The sequence below is a fragment of the Poecile atricapillus genome, chromosome 22 (assembly GCF_030490865.1).
Source record: "Poecile atricapillus isolate bPoeAtr1 chromosome 22, bPoeAtr1.hap1, whole genome shotgun sequence".
Lineage (NCBI taxonomy): Eukaryota > Metazoa > Chordata > Aves > Passeriformes > Paridae > Poecile > Poecile atricapillus.
Window position 1 is genome coordinate 1,303,486 of NC_081270.1, and position 18,457 is coordinate 1,321,942.

Here is an 18,457-nt window from a genome sequence, read left to right on the forward strand (position 1 = left end):
TTGTGTGCTCATCACCAGCCAGCTCCAGATTCTCTGCAGGAAACACATTTTTAATATTTTCAGTAGGGCTTTTGTCCTTCAGAATCAAGAATTGCAGGTAACGTTTTACCCACTTGCTCCTCCTCACCAACCATCACTCCGAATATGTGTTATTTTAATATGTAATACACAAACATAGTTCAGGTCCATGGTGGGGATCAGCAGCCCAGTCTGTGGCAGCACAGATTAAAAATGATCTGTTCTGCCTGATGCCTGAAAGCACCGTTGTGGTCGTGTTCTTTCTTCTGGGGTTTCTATTTTTAAATTAGGCGCTGGTAAAATTCTTAAGTGTCTTAAATGTCAGCAGTTAATGTCTAGAACAACATCCTCCCTTTGTCTTTGGAGTGTTTCAGTGGTGCAGGTATTGGTTGCAGCTGTAATTGCTTGTTTGGGGCCCTGGGGAGGGTTTGGATTGAGGCAGGGTCGTTGCTGGAGTTAACTCCTGCTCTGCCCGGAGCAGGGGCTGCAGGATTTCCCCTCCGAGGCAGCAGGCTGAGGTTATTTGATCACATAAAACACGGTTCAAAGAAACCCTTTTTGTGGGCAATTCAGGTATGTTTGTTCTGATGTTGATTTTTTTCAAGGGGCTGGTTAGAACTTCTCCGTTTTTCTCTTGCAACTTGAAAGCAACAACACCTTTTACCTTAGAGGCAGACAAGTCGCCAGGAAATGATGGGGTTTCAAAGTAAGAGAAAAGAGATTAAAACCACATGCTGTTCTTTGGTTCAGCATTGCATCCGCAGGTTTGAATGGCAGCTGCTGCACTTCCTGAATGTAAGCCAGATTCATTATGCTGTGAAATTATCACTCATTTCTCTAGGTGTGCTCTTTTAACTGCTTAATTAATTTCGATGTGGGTATATATATTCAAATTAAAACACGATTTAGTGTGGTAGGGCTGTGTTACGGTTATAGACTTGTTGTTGGACGTGTTTTTACTCAAACTTCCAGCTCCTTACGTGGGAATATTGAGCAATACCTGTCTGTGGAATGTTGGTTGACAAAATGGCAGAGTGTGCTTGGGCTGAGCCTTGTTCTGTGTGTGGACAGCAGGAGCTGTGGCAGGTTTGGGGTGGATGTCAGAGCTCAGCAGAGCTGAGGAGCAGAGGTGTCAGAGGATGCTGACAGTGACACAAGGGCACCCTCTTCTGAAGCACTGCCCACCAGCAGCATCCAGGTGGAGGCTGGCTCCTGGTGCTTCCCAACCTCTTTCCTTTCCTAGGGGAGGAGTGAAAAAGCATTTATTTACTTATTTTCCTCCTCTGCAAAAGCAAGCAAAAAAAATGAGGTTTTTTTTTGTTTTTTTTTTTTTTATGTGTCTTACCTAAATAGTTATTTTTCTGGCTGAAATGCATCGCGATTCTTCCTGGAAAAATCTCTATGTGCATGCAGAGAGCCAGGAGGCAGAAAGCTGACAAGCCAGGTTTGCATGTCCCTCTAAGATGCGTGTTCTGTGTTTGCAGGGAGAGCTGATCACCTTCTATTACTACTGGAAGAAGACCCCCGAGGCGGCGAGCTCGCGCGCGCACCGGCGGCACCGGCGGCAGGCCGTGTTCCGCAGGATCAAAACCCGCACGGCCTCCACGCCGGTCAACACCCCCTCCAGACCCCCCTCCAGCGAGTTCTGTGAGTGCAGCCTGGCAGCTGGGCACTTAGATCCGTGCAGATGAGGGAGCAGCAGCCCTGGAACAAGGGCACAGCAAGGAAACGGAGTTCAGGCCGCTGCCCTCTCTGTTCCTGCCCCGTTCTGCTGGAATGTGGAAGGCGGCTTTGATCAGTGCTTTGTGCAGTCCTTAAACGTAAAAGCATCCTATAAGGATGGAAATACTGCCCTGGGATTGAATTTCCCTGCTCTTTTTCTCGGTGTTGTGTTGTATTTTCTCCAGGCTTATTACAGTAATGGGGATTGGAAAACACAGAAGGAAGGAAGGAAGGCCTCCGTGCCTTTGGAAGGAAGTCCCTTCCATCCTTCTGGGTGACCCCTACCTTCTGCTGGAGCTCAGCACTGTCCTAGGGGGTCTTGGAGGAATATTGGCCTTGTCTGGAGCAGAAGTGTCTAACCAGGAGCAGTTCCAAAGCAGTGCTGTGCTGCACTGCACAGGGTCCATATGGGGACAGAAACCTTTGTCCATGTGGGAAAGGTTTGTTACCCTGTGAGGGTTAAGGCTTTCTAAAGCCACATGCCTCGTAGAGAAGAGGGGCTGTGGAAGGCAGATTGGCAGATGTAGAAATGAGGGTGGGCAGGTGGAGGATGTGGTGAGCAGGCAGGACACAGAATTCTGTCCAGGGTAGAAGGGAGGGGGCAGGAAAGGGCTGGGAGCTTTTCCCTGCTGAGCTGGTAGGATTTAGTGCTGATCTCTGTGTGCACAAGGAGTGAGGATCTGGACTCCACAGCTCAATCTGAGATACTCAGCGTGTGAGAGCTTGTGGCTGGGAGGACCCATCCTTATGGATCTGACTGCAGGATGAGAATAAAAATTCATTTAGCAAAAGAGAGCAACTGCTAGCCTGGGGTCAGCTCTGCAGTCAGGGTTTGAACACCTGCAAGTATTAATGTAGAAATTACAGCAGTGGTAGCTATTAAATGTAACCCTGTGTTAATTTGAAGGGTAACAAGTTGCTGACAAATGCTGATGGCAAGTACTGGAGAATCTGTAAGCTTTAATCCATAAACTGTAACCTGCATGTATAAAACATCCTCTTGGAGCCTTTAGAAAAAGTGTTCCTGCATCAAGGCCTTCTCTTCTAATTAAAGATTTGAGCAGATTTGAACAGAAGAAGCCAGAGGGCTTCCTGCTTGTGCCAAATTATAGCCCTGTTATGTTGTGAATTTATAGTGGTGGGACTAGAAAAATGCAGTGCTCTCAAAAGGGAACTATTTCCTCCTGAGGTGTTTAGAAGGTAAGATACAGGTTTTGTGATGTGTGCATATTTTGAGCAGTTTAGATGCTGCTTTTGAGCTCACAGATCTGTAATCAGCTAATTTGCCACAGAGGAAAGGGACCCTTTGCATATCCTCTTCTTCAAAACATGACATTTTTTCAGTATGAGTTTGCCACAGGTTAAAAGTTTGAGCCTTGCAGCAAGGACAGGAAAGCTGCTGTTAGTTATCCTTTAGTGCCTCTCATCCAAAAGAATCACAGTGTTTTTCAGTCAGGTCCATTGTAGGTAAGCATTGATTCCTCCACCCACAAACACCTCTACTGCTGGGTAACAAAATAAAAACCAGACAAGCTGCTACAGGACCTGTTCATGGAGTCTTGTAGGTTTTAAATACAGAATATCTGATTTTAAATTTGACCAGATTCTAGAGATAAACCCCTTTTCTCTTGGAAATTGTGGGTTTGGAACACAGCCTCTTGAACTCCCCATGGATGGTATTTGAATGACAGTTTACCTGGAAATGTACCACGTGCTGAATCTGAGGTTCCAGGAGTTGTATCCCTTGCATGTTTCCTGGAATCCTCCCTTAACCTGCAGAGTGATGGGGCCTGGTTTTGCTCAGTGTGAAAAATCAGAAACGATGGCCGTTCGAGGCAGGGTGGGCGTAGGGAGTCACGATCTATTTCACTTAATGCTTATTTCAGCCAAGTAGGAGGAAATAGAAAATCCTGCTGAGTGTTTATTTTCCACTTTCCTCTTTCTCCCACCCTCAGTGGACCTGAGCTCGGCCAGTGAAGATGACTTTGACAGCGAGGACAGCGAGCAGGAGCTGAAGGGCTACGCCTGCCGCCACTGCTTCACCACCAGTACGTCCCAGTCCCTGCTGGTTCTCCCTGTGCTGCTGCCTGGGGGGAGGCTGCAGCCAGCAGGAGCAGCTCCTGTGCTGGTACAGCTGTTCACAGCAGTGTGGGGGTGAATCAGCTAAAATATGCAGCGTTCCTAACAGGGTTAATCAGGCTTTGCCATTGCAAATTAATACTGCAGTGACAAAGGAGGACCCTGAGGTAGACATTTAGACAGGAATAAATCTGCATAATCCATAATCTATGTAATCAATTTGTGACATAATGAATCGGTGTTGGGCTGTGACTGTCACACACCAAACTTCCTGATGCTGCACCAGATCTCCTGTGCATCAGCCCTGTCCCTGGGGCTGTTCCTGAAGGTTGCCTGATGTTGGGGCATTTGCAGATGGAAGTGGGAGCCCCAGAATAGGGAAGGAAATAAGAGGTTCAGAGCTCGCTTCTCTTGCAGAAACCACAGCTTTGAAGAACAGCTGCTTGTTAGCTCCCAGGTAGAGGAGATAAGGCTTCTTTCTGTACCTCAAAGCTGTAGTTTCTTAAGCAAACAACCACAGTTTGTAAATTGAATGTTGAGGATGTGCACTGAGACAGGACAAAGTTTTCTGGAGACTTCTCCAACTTTGTTACCCATAGAAAAGCAGCTGTTTTTGTAGCTGTACCCTTTTTTCACCATTGCCTGTGTTTGTGTGGGGCTGGGGTGCTCTGTGAGTTGCTGAGCTGTTGCTTTCCTGCCCCAAGCCTCCAAGGACTGGCACCACGGCGGCCGAGAGAACATTCTGCTGTGCACGGACTGTCGCATTCACTTCAAGAAATACGGGGAGCTGCCGCCCATCGAGAAGCCCGTGGACCCCCCACCCTTTATGTTCAAGCCTGTGAAAGAGGAAGATGATGGCCTCAGTGGGAAGCATAGCATGAGGACACGGCGGAGTCGAGGCTCGGTGGGTTTCACCCTCTTTAATGCAGGGGGAGCCAGAGCCCTGAAGTGGCTGGTTTGCCATGGGCTGTGCCTGCTCCTGCTGCACTGGTGTGTGCCAGGGGAGCTTTGCTGAGGCTTCTCTGGAGAAAGGAGATGGAATGTCCCTGCAAGCTGTGTTATTTCTCTGTAATGAATGGCAGTGGGCTGTCATCACAGGGGGCATTGGCAGTGCATTACAGATCCTGTGCTAGTACATGTCCTCCTTCCAGCTGCATCCTGTCAGAGTTACGCCCTTGGGAGGAGTTGAAAAAAATTAGATGCTGTTCATGTGGCCTTCTCATGTTACAGGAGTTAAAGTCTCTTCCCTACTCAGAGCTCAGCTTTGCTTCTGTGCTTGGTGTGCTCCGAGTTGTTACTCGGGTGGGGCACCAGGAGCCTTCCTGGGACCGTGGCACTTGGGAGGGCTCTGCCAGCAGCTCTGGGTGATTTCTCTTGCAGCTGGGTGTAGCTGATAGAAAGCAGCAGATAGATGTCTTTCCTTGCCCTCCCCCTCTATCTTTCTGAAGAGGATGATGTGTCCATGGATTCTAAATATCTTGTGAGGCTCCACTCTTGGAGAGTGTTGGCTCCCTTGCTTTTTTGGTAACCAGTCCTCCAAAAAACTGCCAAAATGGCAGGAAAACAGTATAAATTATTGAAATGTACTCTACAGATCCCTTACATAATAGCAGGAGCACGCTGGAGCTGGGGGTTTAGCCCATTGCCTTGACTGCCAACAGATGGAAGATTTTAATGGAACATGGGAGTCCTCTTCTGCCTCGTGCACCCTTGTGTGTGTGCTGGGTATTGGAGCATCTTCCTAAATGCCATTTCTAACAGACCCTGCTAATTAAATAACCAGCACTTAGTGTTTGTGAGTACACAGATCAGGGATTTGCCTCCTCTTACATTTGAGTCCAGTTGAGCTTTGAAGGAAGAAGCGTAGCACGGTGAAATGCTCGGGGTTTTTGCTCGCAGGCTCTGCCAGGGGGGTGTTCTCCGTGCCCCTGCTGAGGCAGAGCACTCGGAGGGGCTGGGCAGTGCTGAGCTGGGTGTGTTTTGCCCCAGATGTCGACCCTACGCAGTGGCAGGAAGAAGCAGGCAGCCAGCCCCGATGGCCGGGCCTCCCCCATCGCCGAGGACGTGCGCTCCAGCGGCCGCAACTCGCCCAGCGCCGCCAGCACCTCCAGCAACGACAGCAAGGCCGAGTCGGTGAAGAAATCCACCAAGGTAACCCCTCCCCTCTGGGCTCTCCTGGGCAGCTGCAGGAGGTCACGGGAGGCTCCCTGGCAGTGCCAGTAGGGCAGAGGTGGAGTGGTGCAGCCGAGAGCTGCTTTGTGCCAGGCCAGGGAGGGATGGGAGCGATCAAACCGCTCCGGTAGCCCCACATAACCTCACTGCTCTCACAAGTAATCCCTCCATTTCGCATGCAAATGCAAGCACAGAGCTCAGGGGACTAATGCAGATCAGAAATGCTGTATTTAAGACAAGTAGACAGTTTTGGGGATTTTTTGTAAGTAGTACTTAATCTTTGTTTACAAAGGAGTATGAACATTTAGTAATTGAGTCTGCTTCTGCTACTGTTTTTCTGAAGGTGTGTTTGCTTGATTGTTCAGAGCAAGCTGACAGTTGAGTCTGTTCAGATGAATTAAGTGCCTTTCCAAGAGAGTTCTAAAGAAACAAAGCCACATGAAGCAGGAAGACTTACCATTAAGCAGTGTAAATTGAGAAGTAGCAAGTTTAAAAAAATTAAAACAAAAAAAAAGAAAAAGTATGGAGCAAATTTTCACATTATAAAACTGAAAACTTGGCAGAATTTAAAGTCAGGTAATTATGCGATGCACAGAGCTTTTCCAGGCCATGGGAAAAGGTAGTAATCTCAGAATAGCAATTCACTATTGGCCCTGTATTTGAGGGGATCTAAAAATATTCCTCTCAAAATACCAAGAGTAGAGCAAGACTTTAGTGTAGCAGAAAGAGGCTTTTCCTGTCTCCTGCAGAAATTCTGGCTCCATCTTGCACCAGTTAATAACTGGTGTTGGTCTCTGTTAGAAGGGTAACCTGGGCCAGTTGATCTGCTCTGAGTTCCTGATGGCCTTGGTCCTGCCCTGCTGTGTTTAAAATATCCCTTCATATGAGGAATGCTTTATGCACTTTTCCTTTTTCCTACCAGCTGGATCTGTATTGGATTGCTCTTAAGTACTGGCTATGTCACCTCCTGAATTCTGCTCTTCCAGTTGTGTTAAATAGGGTGGCACTGGCCTATACTCAATTTACTTTTGCATTTACACCACTGGTAACTGTCCTGCTTCCTTTGTGGCAGAAGATAAAAGAAGAGGTGTCTTCTCCTCTCAAGAACTCCAAGAGGCAGCGGGAAAAGGCAGCATCTGACACGGAAGAACCTGACAGGTCCAATGCCAAAAAATCCAAAACTCAAGTGAGTCCCACAGAGGAGTATTTCCTCTTGGGAGAGTGGTTTGAGGTGGGGAGGGGGTGCAAATCTGGTAACAAACTGAAAACATTAAATCAATTTAAGCCACAGCAAATTGTAACTTAATCTGTGGCTGGAAAGCGACCAATGTTATAATGTGTTCCTTCTGCTGAAAACAGTGGAGTGATAAGGAGTAAGTCCAGAAGTTGGGTTTTTTTCTTTGTTTTAATATTAATATCAACCATATAGGAGTACACTAGATTGTTCTCCACTGCTTTCCTCCATTTTTTTTTTAACTTAAATTTGGGTTCTTGTCTTCTGTGACAAGTTAGAAAACCACCACTGGAGCTGCCGCAAGACAAATCTTTTCCATTGCTGGTCACCCTCATAGTGAAGAAGTGTTTTGCTATGTTCAGTATTTCAGTTTGTTCCAATTGCCCCTGTGTGCTGTGGAAGGATCCTGGGGGACCTGGGAATTCCAGTGTCTTTGCACTTCCCTTGGATATTCGTGTTCCTGGTTTGGGCCCCGAGAGGGTCAAAGGGTACCTGCACAGCACAGCACGTGTGTCAGAGCCCGTCCTGTGGCACAGTGGGAATGTCCTGGTGTGCTTTTCCTGGGCACAGTGGTCACTGTTGCTCTCCCCACAGGAGATCAGCAGGCCCAACTCCCCCTCGGAGGGCGAGGGCGAAGGCGAGAGCTCCGACAGCCGCAGCGTCAACGACGAGGGGAGCAGCGACCCCAAGGACATCGACCAGGACAACCGCAGCACGTCCCCCAGCATCCCCAGCCCCCAGGACAATGAGAGCGACTCGGATTCCTCTGCTCAGCAGCAAGTGCTGCAGGCGCAGCCCCAGGTGCTGCAGGCCCCGAGCAGCTCTGCCCAGGCCACCGCTCCCACCCCGCCGGCCCCGGCCCCGCTGCCGGCGCTGCCGCCCGCGTCCAGCGCCGCCCCGGCCCCCGCGCAGGTGTCGCCGCCGGCGGCGCAGCCCTCGGGCCAGCCCCAGCCCCCCGGCGCTCACTCGCACATCCAGCAGGCCCCGGCGCTGCACCCGCAGAGGCTCCCGTCACCCCACGCTCCCCTGCAGCCCCTGAGCGCGCCCCAGAGCCAGCCCCCGGCTGCCCCGGCGCAGCCGCACGCGCAGCCCCCGCTGCACGGCCAGGCCCAGCCGGCCCCTCACGGCCTGCAGGCGCAGCCGCTGCTGCCCCACGCCGGCCCTGCCCAGCCCTTCTCCCTGCCCGCTCAGTCGGCTCAGTCTCAGGTGCCCCTCCAGACTCAAGCCCCGTCGCACTCGCACTCGGGGCTGCAGGTGACGCAGCCCGTGCTGCCCGGCACGACCTCGCTGCAGCCGGCGCAGCCCCCGCGCGAGCAGCCGCTGCCGCCCGCCCCCATGGCCATGCCTCACATCAAACCTCCCCCCACCACCCCCATCCCGCAGCTCCCCGCTGCTCCGGCCCACAAGCACCCTCCCCATCTCTCTGGGCCCTCTCCGTTCTCCATGAACTCCAACTTGCCTCCGCCGCCCGCGCTGAAGCCTCTGAGCTCGCTCTCGACTCACCACCCTCCGTCCGCACACCCTCCTCCCCTGCAGCTGATGCCTCAGAGCCAACCACTGCAGTCCTCGCAAGCCCAGCCTCCTGTTCTGACCCAGAGCCAGAGCCTTCCCCCTCCTGCCAGTCACCCCCCCTCTGGACTCCATCAGGTTTCCTCCCAGCCCCCCTTCTCTCAGCACCCCTTTGTGCCCGGGGGTCCCCCTTCCATCACGCCTCCTTCGTGCCCCTCCACTTCCACACCGCCCACCGTGCCTGGCATCCCTCTTCAGACCCCCATCTCCACGTCAGCAGCTTCTAGTGGGACCGTGCCCGTGGTGACAGCCTGCACGCTGCCACCCATCCAGATCAAGGAGGAGGTCCCAGATGAAGCTGAGGAGCCGGAGAGCCCTCCACCTCCACCCCGGAGTCCATCCCCAGAGCCCACCGTGGTGGATATCCCAAGCCACGCCAGTCAGTCAGCCAGGTACGGAGCTGTGCTCTGCTTTCCCTGCTGTTATACTGCACTGCCTGTGGACCAATATGGTGCTGTTAACTTTCTCCTGGCTTTCTGGGAAGCTGGTAGTGTTTGAATGTAGAATGATAATAGTTTGGGCATACAGCTCTCAAATCCCACACTCCTGCACCTTTGCCAGGGCTGAGCTCTTTCTCTTGTGTTCCTTTCAGGTTCTATAAGCACCTGGACCGTGGCTACAATTCATGCTCCAGGGCAGACCTGTACTTCATGCCTCTGGCAGGATCCAAACTGGCCAAGAAGAGAGAAGAGGCCATCGAAAAGGCCAAAAGGGAAGCAGAGCAGAAAGCCAGGGAAGAGAGGGAAAGAGAAAAAGAAAAAGAGAAGGAAAGAGAGAGGGAGCGTGAGCGTGAGAGAGAAGCGGAAAGAGCTGCGGTAGGTCCGGTTCTGGCTCGGAGCTGGGTAAGGGTGGCTGGATCTGACCTGGGTGACGACTGCAGGCTGCAGATTCCCAGGAGCACTTTAATCCTGTCAGGGGTCTCTGAGCACGGCTGTGTGTGTGGACTGAAATCCAGTCCACACATCTGAGCACCTCCCGACCTGCCAGGGACTGTTTTCTCCTTGAAGGAAATGGAGAGTTTCTGTCCCTGGTCTGGTTCTTTGGGAAGCCGCAGCAGCTGGGCAGGACTGGGCCAAGAGCTGACATTGGCCTTGCAGTAGGAGAGCACTGTGCAGATAGAGTGAGTGCCTTTGTGCCGCCGTGCAGGCACACGAGTGCTGTCTCCTGGAACAGGGGTAGAGGCAGAGGGGAGCTGTGTGTGTGTGTGTGTGTGTGTGTGTGTGTGTGTGTGAGGTGCTCTAAGCTCTGTGCTGACCTGAGATTCTCTCCCCGTTGTGTGCAGCAGAAGGTGTCCAGCTCCTCCCACGAGGGCCGTCTCGGCGAGTCCCAGCTCAGCGGGCCAGCCCACATGAGGCCTTCCTTCGAGCCCCCCCCGACCACCATCGCGGCCGTGCCCCCCTACATCGGGCCGGACACGCCGGCGCTACGGACGCTGAGCGAGTACGCGCGGCCCCACGTCATGTCCCCGACCAACCGCAACCACCCCTTCTTCGTGCCCCTCAACCCCACGGACCCGCTGCTGGCCTACCACATGCCCGGCCTCTACAACGTGGACCCCACCATCCGGGAGCGGGAGCTGCGCGAGCGGGAGATCCGGGAGCGCGAGATCCGCGAGCGGGAGCTGCGCGAGAGGATGAAGCCCGGCTTCGAGGTGAAGCCCCCGGAGCTGGACGCGCTGCACCCGGCCACCAACCCCATGGAGCATTTCGCCAGGCACGGGGCACTGACTATCCCACCCACGGCGGGGCCTCACCCCTTCGCCTCCTTCCACCCGGGGCTGAACCCCCTGGAGAGGGAGAGACTGGCGCTGGCGGGGCCGCAGCTGCGGCCGGAGATGAGCTACCCGGACAGGCTGGCGGCCGAGCGCATCCACGCCGAGCGCATGGCCTCGCTCACCAACGACCCCCTGGCGCGGCTGCAGATGTTCAACGTCACCCCCCACCACCACCAACACTCACACATACACTCGCATCTACACCTACACCAGCAGGACCCCCTACACCAAGGTGAGCCCCGGGAGCTGGGCACTTGTGTAGGGAACAGCTCGGAGCGGGCCTGCTCTGACCCTGGAACTCGAGCAGCAAAATCCCTGCCTTCATGTCCGTGTTGTGGCTCTGTGCTGTGTAAGGCTGTGATAACTAAAATGCAGTTACTTTTTGTGGGAGTGATGCAGGGTGGTAGCACCACAGTGATCTTCCTTCAGACTCTCACTGTGAAAGGTTTGCTGGTTGGTTAAGTATTGCTGTCCTAGAGCAGCACCTTACAGTTGTAATAATTAATAGTCTCTCAAATGAATCTGTGCCCATTTCTGCAGCAAGATACATGGTTACTGCTCCAGAGGTCTGGAGTCCTGGAGATGAGGCACTTAGCAGAAGTCTTCACATTCTCTGGTGACAGACTGGAGAGAGCCAGGCACCAGGTGCTGCAGCTGCCAAGTAAGGGGTGGGGGGAAAAGTGAGAGTACTTAAAATGCGGGTTCTGGTGTCTGGCTACTAATGCAGTGTTTGTGCAAGCAGATGTAGCGTTCTTTGCCCTGGAGCAGTGTCCATTAAATGTGCTGGGATGCCCACTTTTGGAGCTGGAGGGAATGTGAGTGCTGTTGCAGAACCCAGATTGTACAGCAGGGAAAGCAGCAGGGTGCTGTGAGGTTCTCAAGGGCTGGGAGGGTGCAGGCAGGAGTGGCAGTGCTGGATATATCAGCATTCCTGAAGCTGCTGAGGTTCACTGCAGAGTTCACAGATGGGCTCAGCTGCAGGCAGGTTTGCAAACCCCCTATGGCAGAGGAAGTGGGACTTAGGCCGTGTCTGTACAAGGATTCTGTTGCCAGGTGAGGCAGTCACTGAGCCCCTCTGTGCAGGTAAGTCTGGATGCTCCCCAGCTGCTTGTTCTGGACAAAAACACGGCTTGTACATTGTCCCTCCCAGTCCAGAGAGAGGCTGCTGCAGACACAGCCAAGTCAATTCTCTGCCAAGTCTGTGTGTTTGAGAAGTAATTTGGCTTTGTGCTCTGCCAGGTTCAAACACAGTGAGGGGCTCTTGGGAGGTTCTTGCTCCAAGTGGCTCCTCTGGTGCTCAAGGCCATCATAACCCCTGTGTCTCCTTAGATTGGGGATGAACAGGGGGTGAAATGACCCCACATTTCTGCTGTGCACCAGCTGAGGGAAGTGCTCTGGCTTTGTGTTCCTTTCCCCGGCGGTTCCTCTGCAATCCCCAGGCAGCTGATGGACGCTTTCTCTCCTTCTCTCTCAGGCTCAGCAGGACCTGTTCATCCACTGGTGGATCCTTTAGCAGCTGGACCCCACCTGGCACGTTTTCCCTACCCACCTGGGACCATCCCAAACCCATTGCTAGGGCAGCCACCTCACGAGCATGAAATGCTCCGACATCCAGTCTTTGGTGAGAGCATTTTATGGTCCTTTGCAAGGGTTGGCTTTGATCTGAAATGTCATCTTTTATTGTGGGCTCCAGCATTTCTCAGTGAGGGGAGTTGAGCTGTGATTTTGGGCGGTTGTGGTGGTTTGCTGGGCGGAACAAGAAGCAAACAAGAGTGTGAAAGTGGTCCCTGTCCCCAGGTACTCCCTACCCTCGGGATCTGCCTGGTGCCATTCCACCTCCCATGTCAGCAGCCCACCAGCTGCAGGCCATGCACGCCCAGTCCGCAGAGCTGCAAAGACTGGCAATGGAGCAGCAGTGGTTGCACGGGCACCCTCACATGCACGGCGGGCACCTACCCAGTCAGGAAGATTATTACAGGTGAGACTGAAATCAAGGCTTTTGGGGACCCGGGAATTCCATCATATTTCTCCACATTCCTTCCTTTTTCCTCTGAATTTTTGCCTCTCTTGCTGTGTGCTGAGCCCTAATGCAGTTGCAGGTGAAGCTGTGCTGAGACCTGGTTTGGGCAGGTGGGAAGTGAGGTCCAAATTTCTGGCACAGGATGAGAGTAGTGGAGTGTCCTATTGCAGCATCCCCTCTGATTGGGGATTTTATTGGGATCTTCAGTGCAATTGCTGCTTCCACACCTCTTCCTCTTCCTTGAGAACTGCAGGGGAGGGTGGGCAGAGCTTTATGGAGGAGAACAGAATGGGGAGGAATTCAGTAAATCCTGAGGAATGACTGAGGGCAGTAGGAAGTGTGGAATTGCAGGGGTCCAGCAGTGCAGCCTGAGAATGCCTGGAGGAATCACGGGGCTGTTTCTCCCGGGAATGCTCGGGGGGGTGACACTGGAGGGGTTCTCTGGCCTGCCTGTGTGACACCAGCTGGGTTCCAGCCTGGCAGGGACTGTCACATGTCCCATCTGCAGAGCTGGCACTGGTGACCGTGCCCACGGGTGGGGGTTCCCTGTGCTGGGGGTGGTGCCCCGAGCTCCCAAGCTGCAGCCCTGCTCCCTGCAGAGCAGTCTCCTGTGTCTGACACCTCCTTTGTTGTGTTAAAATGAGTTTTCTTTCTCTTGCAGTCGACTGAAAAAAGAAGGCGACAAACAGTTGTAATAAATTATTTATTTGTAATGCTGGCTATGGAAACCCCAGTCCTTGGGAAGGAGTGGAACATTTTTACATACAAGAAGAGCTACAAAAGGAAAAGAATATCTTATAAAGATTTCTTTATATATTTAAAACAGAAGCAACCACCCAACAAGTAGAGACTTATCAGCATAGTGTTCATTTGTAGAGAAGATTTCTCAAGACTGGTGTGGGTCTCCCTGCATGAAAACGTATTCAGAAGCCTATTGGAAATACAGGACCGTGTGGAATATTCAGAGAACTTCCTGCAATCCTGTTTTTTTTTTTTTTATTTTCTTTTCTTACTAGTTTGTTTTCAGTAGGTGCTAGAATCAGGTTCACAACACAAGTCACTGTGCGTGAAGGGACACTCAATGCATCTATAGGTAACTAAAAAAAAAAACAAGGATTGCAAGTAGGTGACATAACAAGCTCTGAATCCAAGTGCTATAATAATAAAAAATCTACTTTTATTTTAATACATTGTAGGAAATCTTCATAATTTTAAAGAGAGCTCAGTTCTGCAGCATGGCTTTTTAAGTCTGTAAATAACTTTTTTTGGGTAGAGGGGAGAAACAAAACAAAACAAACTCCAGAAACGTTTATCTTGATTTTCAGTAACATCACAAATTGTGAATTCCTACCTGGTATTGACAGAATACAGAGTTGATTTTTTAATAAAATATATATATATAATTATCCCTTTAATTAAAGGGAATGATGGGTATCAATAATTTCAAATGGGTAAAAGCTTGAAATTTGGTTTGATATCAACAATAAGCATTAAAGGGATTTGCAGGGATAATGTTGCAAATGACTGTTTCTGTTCTTGGTTTTTTGGTTGGTTTGGTTGTTTGGGGGTTTTTGTTCGTGTTCCATCTCTCTGTTCTGCAGCTGATTTTGTTGAGTTGGGTTTCTCAGCAGCTCAGATGTCCCTTGGACCCCGCTGGCCCTTTTGATGCCACCTTCAACGGTTCATTTTCAGTGTGGCCATAAAACACTTCTTTCCTGTGACCTTTTGAAACTTAATCTAGCTCCGTTGGGTTTAGACTTTGGGCAGAAAGTTCAGAGAAATAATAGTTCTAAAAATCTCTTTTTAAAGATGTTCCATGGCTCAGACTAGTGCAGCCAGAATTTTGTATGCCTGTGCGTACTTTGGGAGGACGTGCTTTTCCTGGCCTCCTGTTTGATTAAATTCTTAAGAAAAGTGGACTTGGCAACTTGGTGTTCATAAAGTTGTGTTGCAAAGACCAGTCTTGTTTTTCTCTTTGAGTGTTTTAAGTTTGGGTTTTTAATAAGCAAAAACTGTTCAACTGCCACCAGTGTTGTGTCCTTCAGGAACTGACTGCTCTGGGATGAGCGGGATCCATGGACAGTGACATTTACTGCCTCCCAACCCCGCAGTCCCTGCAGGGTAACTCCTGTTGGCTGCTTTCACCAGGATGGGGAGAGGGGAGGAATACACAGTGAGCATTAATGGAGACAGCTCTGCTTACGAGGCAGATTTTTAAAGTTTCTTTCCCCATTTTTGCCACAGTTTTTCTTTGCTGGAGCAGAGGGTGATGTGACCAATGGACATCTGAACCTGCTGGTTGTTTTTTCTGCTGGTGCACAACTCCCCCCATTCTCTTCTCTCCACTCACGAGTGCTCTCTCTGCTGTTGTAGCCTGTTCAGTGTGATGGTTGTGTCCTAGGACTGTACTGAGCCACTCTGATAAAGTTGTAGTTAATCAGCTGCAGGCACACAGTGCTCGTCCACCTCCTGCTGCTCAGCCCAGAGCTGCTGGCAGACAATTCACCAGTTAAAAATGTTCTAGGCCCACCAAGGCAAGAGTGGAGGGGAGAGCGGGGGATTTTTCAGCTATTTTCCCTTTTTCCTGTGCTCCGCTGCAGATTTCTCAGTGCTGTGATGTTTAATCAGTCCTGCAGAGTTTAACTCTGGGTGAAGGTGTTGAGAGGAGCAGGTTCTGTTTTTCAGGTGGGGAACCACGAGGTCCAACCCTCAGAATGGAGGGAGGTGAAGTCCTTGTCCGTGGCTGTGGGCAGTGATGGGGGACAAGGTTTCCTTACGGAACAGGGATTGGTTTTGCTCATGGCTGAGCAGCCAGGCGGATGCGCCTGCTCAGTAGAGAGTGCCTCAGTTTGTTTTAAAGGTCTCACCAGGCACATTTCAGTTCAATCTCCTCCTTTTGTTTCACCATGTGGAATTGGGGAGTTGTGGAGAGTTCAGCCACTTCAGCCATTTTTTCTGACCCTTTTCTTGCTGTTTTTTAGCCGTAGTTCTTCAGAAAAAGGAAAAGCTAATTCCCTCCAGTGGTCCTCTCTGTATTCCTTATTTTTCAGCTGAAGTTGCAGTCTGTTCTAAAGCTGTTCATTGATATTTTTTTTTCCCCAGAAGTGTGTTCTAATAATTTATGGGAGCTTTTTTGTTCACATCATTCAGCAAATAAGCACTGAATTCTTCCATTTTAGCCCAGTGATTAACTACAACTTTACCTGCAGTGGCTTCTGAAGCCATCTCGGTGTTAAAAAAACAACCCAGACCTTTTGATTTTCTTTCAAGAAATCTCTCTTATTTTTCCTCTGTTCCAAAAGTTTATTTTTAAATTTTGCTTTAGTGTTTTTGAAACGTCTCTCTTGTTCTATGTCGTCATGGTTGAGCTTGTTTCACTGCACCGTTAAAGCAGAGTGTACATTCTGACTGCTACATTTATATATATCTTGAAGCTTAATGTATATATGAGTAGTTTGCCATGGGATAACACAGTGTAAACAGAGTAGAAACCCAGAAATCGTGACTTCTGTGTTCTCTCCATTTGAGTATTTTGTAATTTTTTTGAAATATTTGTGGACATAAATAAAACCAAGCTACACTACAGCAGCCAGGTTTTGCCTGCAAGTGAAATGTGTCTCTTCATTGTTGTTAGTGGGAGAGGAACTACTTTCACCTGTGACAGTGTGGGGTGCTGGCATGGCCACCTTGTCTGGTTCAAACCTGTCTTTTCTTGACTTTATTTTTTTCCCTCTTTGAGATAATTTTGTTCCTAATACACAGTACACAAACACCAACACCATGTTCAGTTCCAGTTCTGTGTCCTTGAGTCACGTTGTTGCTCTGCTGCTCAATTTTCAGTATAATACACTGTGTATACCCCAGTAGCTGCATTTTTGGGAATTGTTTTTCCTGAGAGATGTTATTTGTGCCAGTAGGATCGTGTTGAACACAACTGATCCAGCGCTGGCAAGAGCTGCCTTCCCACGGGGTAATTGCAGAGAGGGAGATGCACAGCAACTCATTGTCTGCTCACTGTCTTCTGGAAAGCTGAAATGTGCCTTGGAATTCCATCAGGTTATGTTTGTGTCCACTGGTGCCTCACACTGCAGTGTGAGTGTGACTGGAGAGCGTTCCAAAACCCAGGGGAGTGCTGGGATGGCACAGAGAGCTGTGCACAACAAATGGTTGATCAGAAGGGAGGTGGGAAGGTTCCTTCTCGGTCTGGTTTGTGCTGTGTGATTTTTCAGAAATAGATGCTTTTTAATTGTTAATTGTAATGGTTGCTCTGAGCACAGGGAGAGGAGTGTCCTGTTGCTGGAGGGAGCTCGGGGCAGGCAGACAGGGCTTCATGACAAATGGCATGAGAGGCTGCTCTATTTATACCCCGTGGCATTTTATGAGGGGAAGGTCAGCTCTCGTCTGCTGAAAATAGCTTCTGAAAGTGCTTTTTCCCAGCCTGTGCTATTTATTTTGACATTTCTTTTTTAATTCCTTGTGCTCAATGTAGAACTTGACTGGGCTCAGGCTGCCCTGTCCTGCTTAACAGGTTCTAAGTTTCCAGACGTAAAATGATGAATTCCACGGGGACAGGTCTGAAGAGGACTTTTACCTCTGGATAAATTGAACAATGCAGTTATTAAATTGTGGTTCTGTGTTAATGGAGTTGTGCCGTGGCAGGGTGAGAGCTGGAAGCCATCAGCTGTGTGGCTTTGTCAGCGGTGCCTTGGCAGAGTTCCTGTGAGGCCGGGTCAGCTCCAATTCAGAATGCCGTGGAATTCCATGGAATGGGGTGGGTTGGATCTCTGAGACCATCTCATTCCAACCCCTACCATGGGCTTTCCCCAGCTGGGTTGGTTCAGGGATTGAACGAGGAGACGAGGGAAAGGCAGGTGCTGTGAGGGGTTCCAGCGCCTGGAGACAAGGAAAGGCAGGAAAGCCAACACCCGTTCAGGAGGAGGAGAGCCAGGAGAGGAAGGAAAGGCAGGTGCTGTGAGGGACTGCAGTGCCAGGTAACGAGGAGAGGCCACTCAAGTGTTGTTTGTTTGGAGATTTCGGCACTTCGGAAGCCCCGAAGCCGCTTTGGGGGAGCTGGGGGTGCTCTGAGGGGAGGGCGGGGGCACGGCTGAGGGGGCGGGGGCACGGCTGAGGGGGCGGAGCAGAGACTGAGGGGGCGGAGCAGAGACTGAGGGGGCGGAGCAGAGACTGAGGGGGCGGAGCAGAGACTGAAGGGGCGGAGCAGAGACTGAAGGGGCGGGGCAGAGAATGAAGGGGCGGGACCGTGCCTGAGGGGGCGGAGCAGAGACTGAAGGGGCGGGGCAGAGAATGAAGGGGCGGAGCAGAGACTGAGGGGGCGGGGCCGTGCCTGAGGGGGCGGGGCCGTGCCTGAAGGGGCGGAGCAGAGAATGAAGGGGCGGGACCGTGCCTGAGGGGCGGAGCAGAGACTGAAGGGGCGGAGCAGAGACTGAAGGGGCGGAGCAGAGACTGAAGGGGCGGGACCGTGCCTGAGGGGGCGGGGCCGTGCTTGAAGGGGCGGGGTAGAGCCTGAAGGGGCGGGGCCGTGCCTGAAGGGGCGGGGCTGTGCCTGAGGGGGCGGGGCCGTGCCTGAGGGGGCGGGGCAGAGCCTGAGGGGGCGGGGCAGAGCCTGAAGGGGCGGAGCGGCACCCGAGGGCTCCCAGAAGGTTCTGGAAAAGCCGAGTGAAGGCTCCAGGTGAGGTCATTTTCCTGCCTTGCCGGGAAGAGGTGACGGGAGGGCGGTGGAGGGATCTGGGGGCAGCCCAAGAGAACCTTGGGGCTCCCTGTCCCTCAGTGCCCTCCCCTGGCAGTGTCCCCATGTCCCCGGGCCAGCCCAGACCCTCACCCAGGGGATTTCTGTCCTCTGTCCGTGTGG

The 18,457-nt window shown here is 51.5% G+C and overlaps 1 protein-coding gene and 1 long non-coding RNA gene across 9 annotated transcripts in view; both read left to right on the plus strand.

The window, feature by feature from the left end:
• RERE (arginine-glutamic acid dipeptide repeats) overlaps window positions 1-16,173 on the plus strand; it is a 183,329-nt gene extending 167,156 nt beyond the window's left edge. For 4 of the 6 annotated variants that reach the window (XM_058854960.1, XM_058854959.1, XM_058854958.1 and 1 more), the window contains 11 exons: window positions 1,503-1,665; window positions 3,696-3,788; window positions 4,524-4,723; window positions 5,809-5,970; window positions 7,064-7,177; window positions 7,820-9,186; window positions 9,387-9,609; window positions 10,077-10,800; window positions 12,043-12,189; window positions 12,366-12,546; window positions 13,250-16,173. In XM_058854960.1, coding sequence (XP_058710943.1) covers window positions 1,503-1,665; window positions 3,696-3,788; window positions 4,524-4,723; window positions 5,809-5,970; window positions 7,064-7,177; window positions 7,820-9,186; window positions 9,387-9,609; window positions 10,077-10,800; window positions 12,043-12,189; window positions 12,366-12,546; window positions 13,250-13,283 — 3,408 coding nt within the window. In that variant the 3' untranslated portion in view covers window positions 13,284-16,173. The remainder of the gene's footprint in view (window positions 1-1,502; window positions 1,666-3,695; window positions 3,789-4,523; window positions 4,724-5,808; window positions 5,971-7,063; window positions 7,178-7,819; window positions 9,187-9,386; window positions 9,610-10,076; window positions 10,801-12,042; window positions 12,190-12,365; window positions 12,547-13,249) is intronic. The other 2 variants (XM_058854963.1, XM_058854962.1) reach the window with 2 other exon arrangements.
• Window positions 16,174-18,180: 2,007 nt separating this feature from the next.
• The window catches only part of LOC131587292 (uncharacterized), a 54,894-nt gene continuing 54,617 nt past the window's right edge, over window positions 18,181-18,457 (plus strand). For all 3 annotated transcript variants that reach the window (XR_009279334.1, XR_009279335.1, XR_009279336.1), the window contains exon 1: window positions 18,181-18,277. This is a non-coding gene — a long non-coding RNA (uncharacterized LOC131587292). The remainder of the gene's footprint in view (window positions 18,278-18,457) is intronic.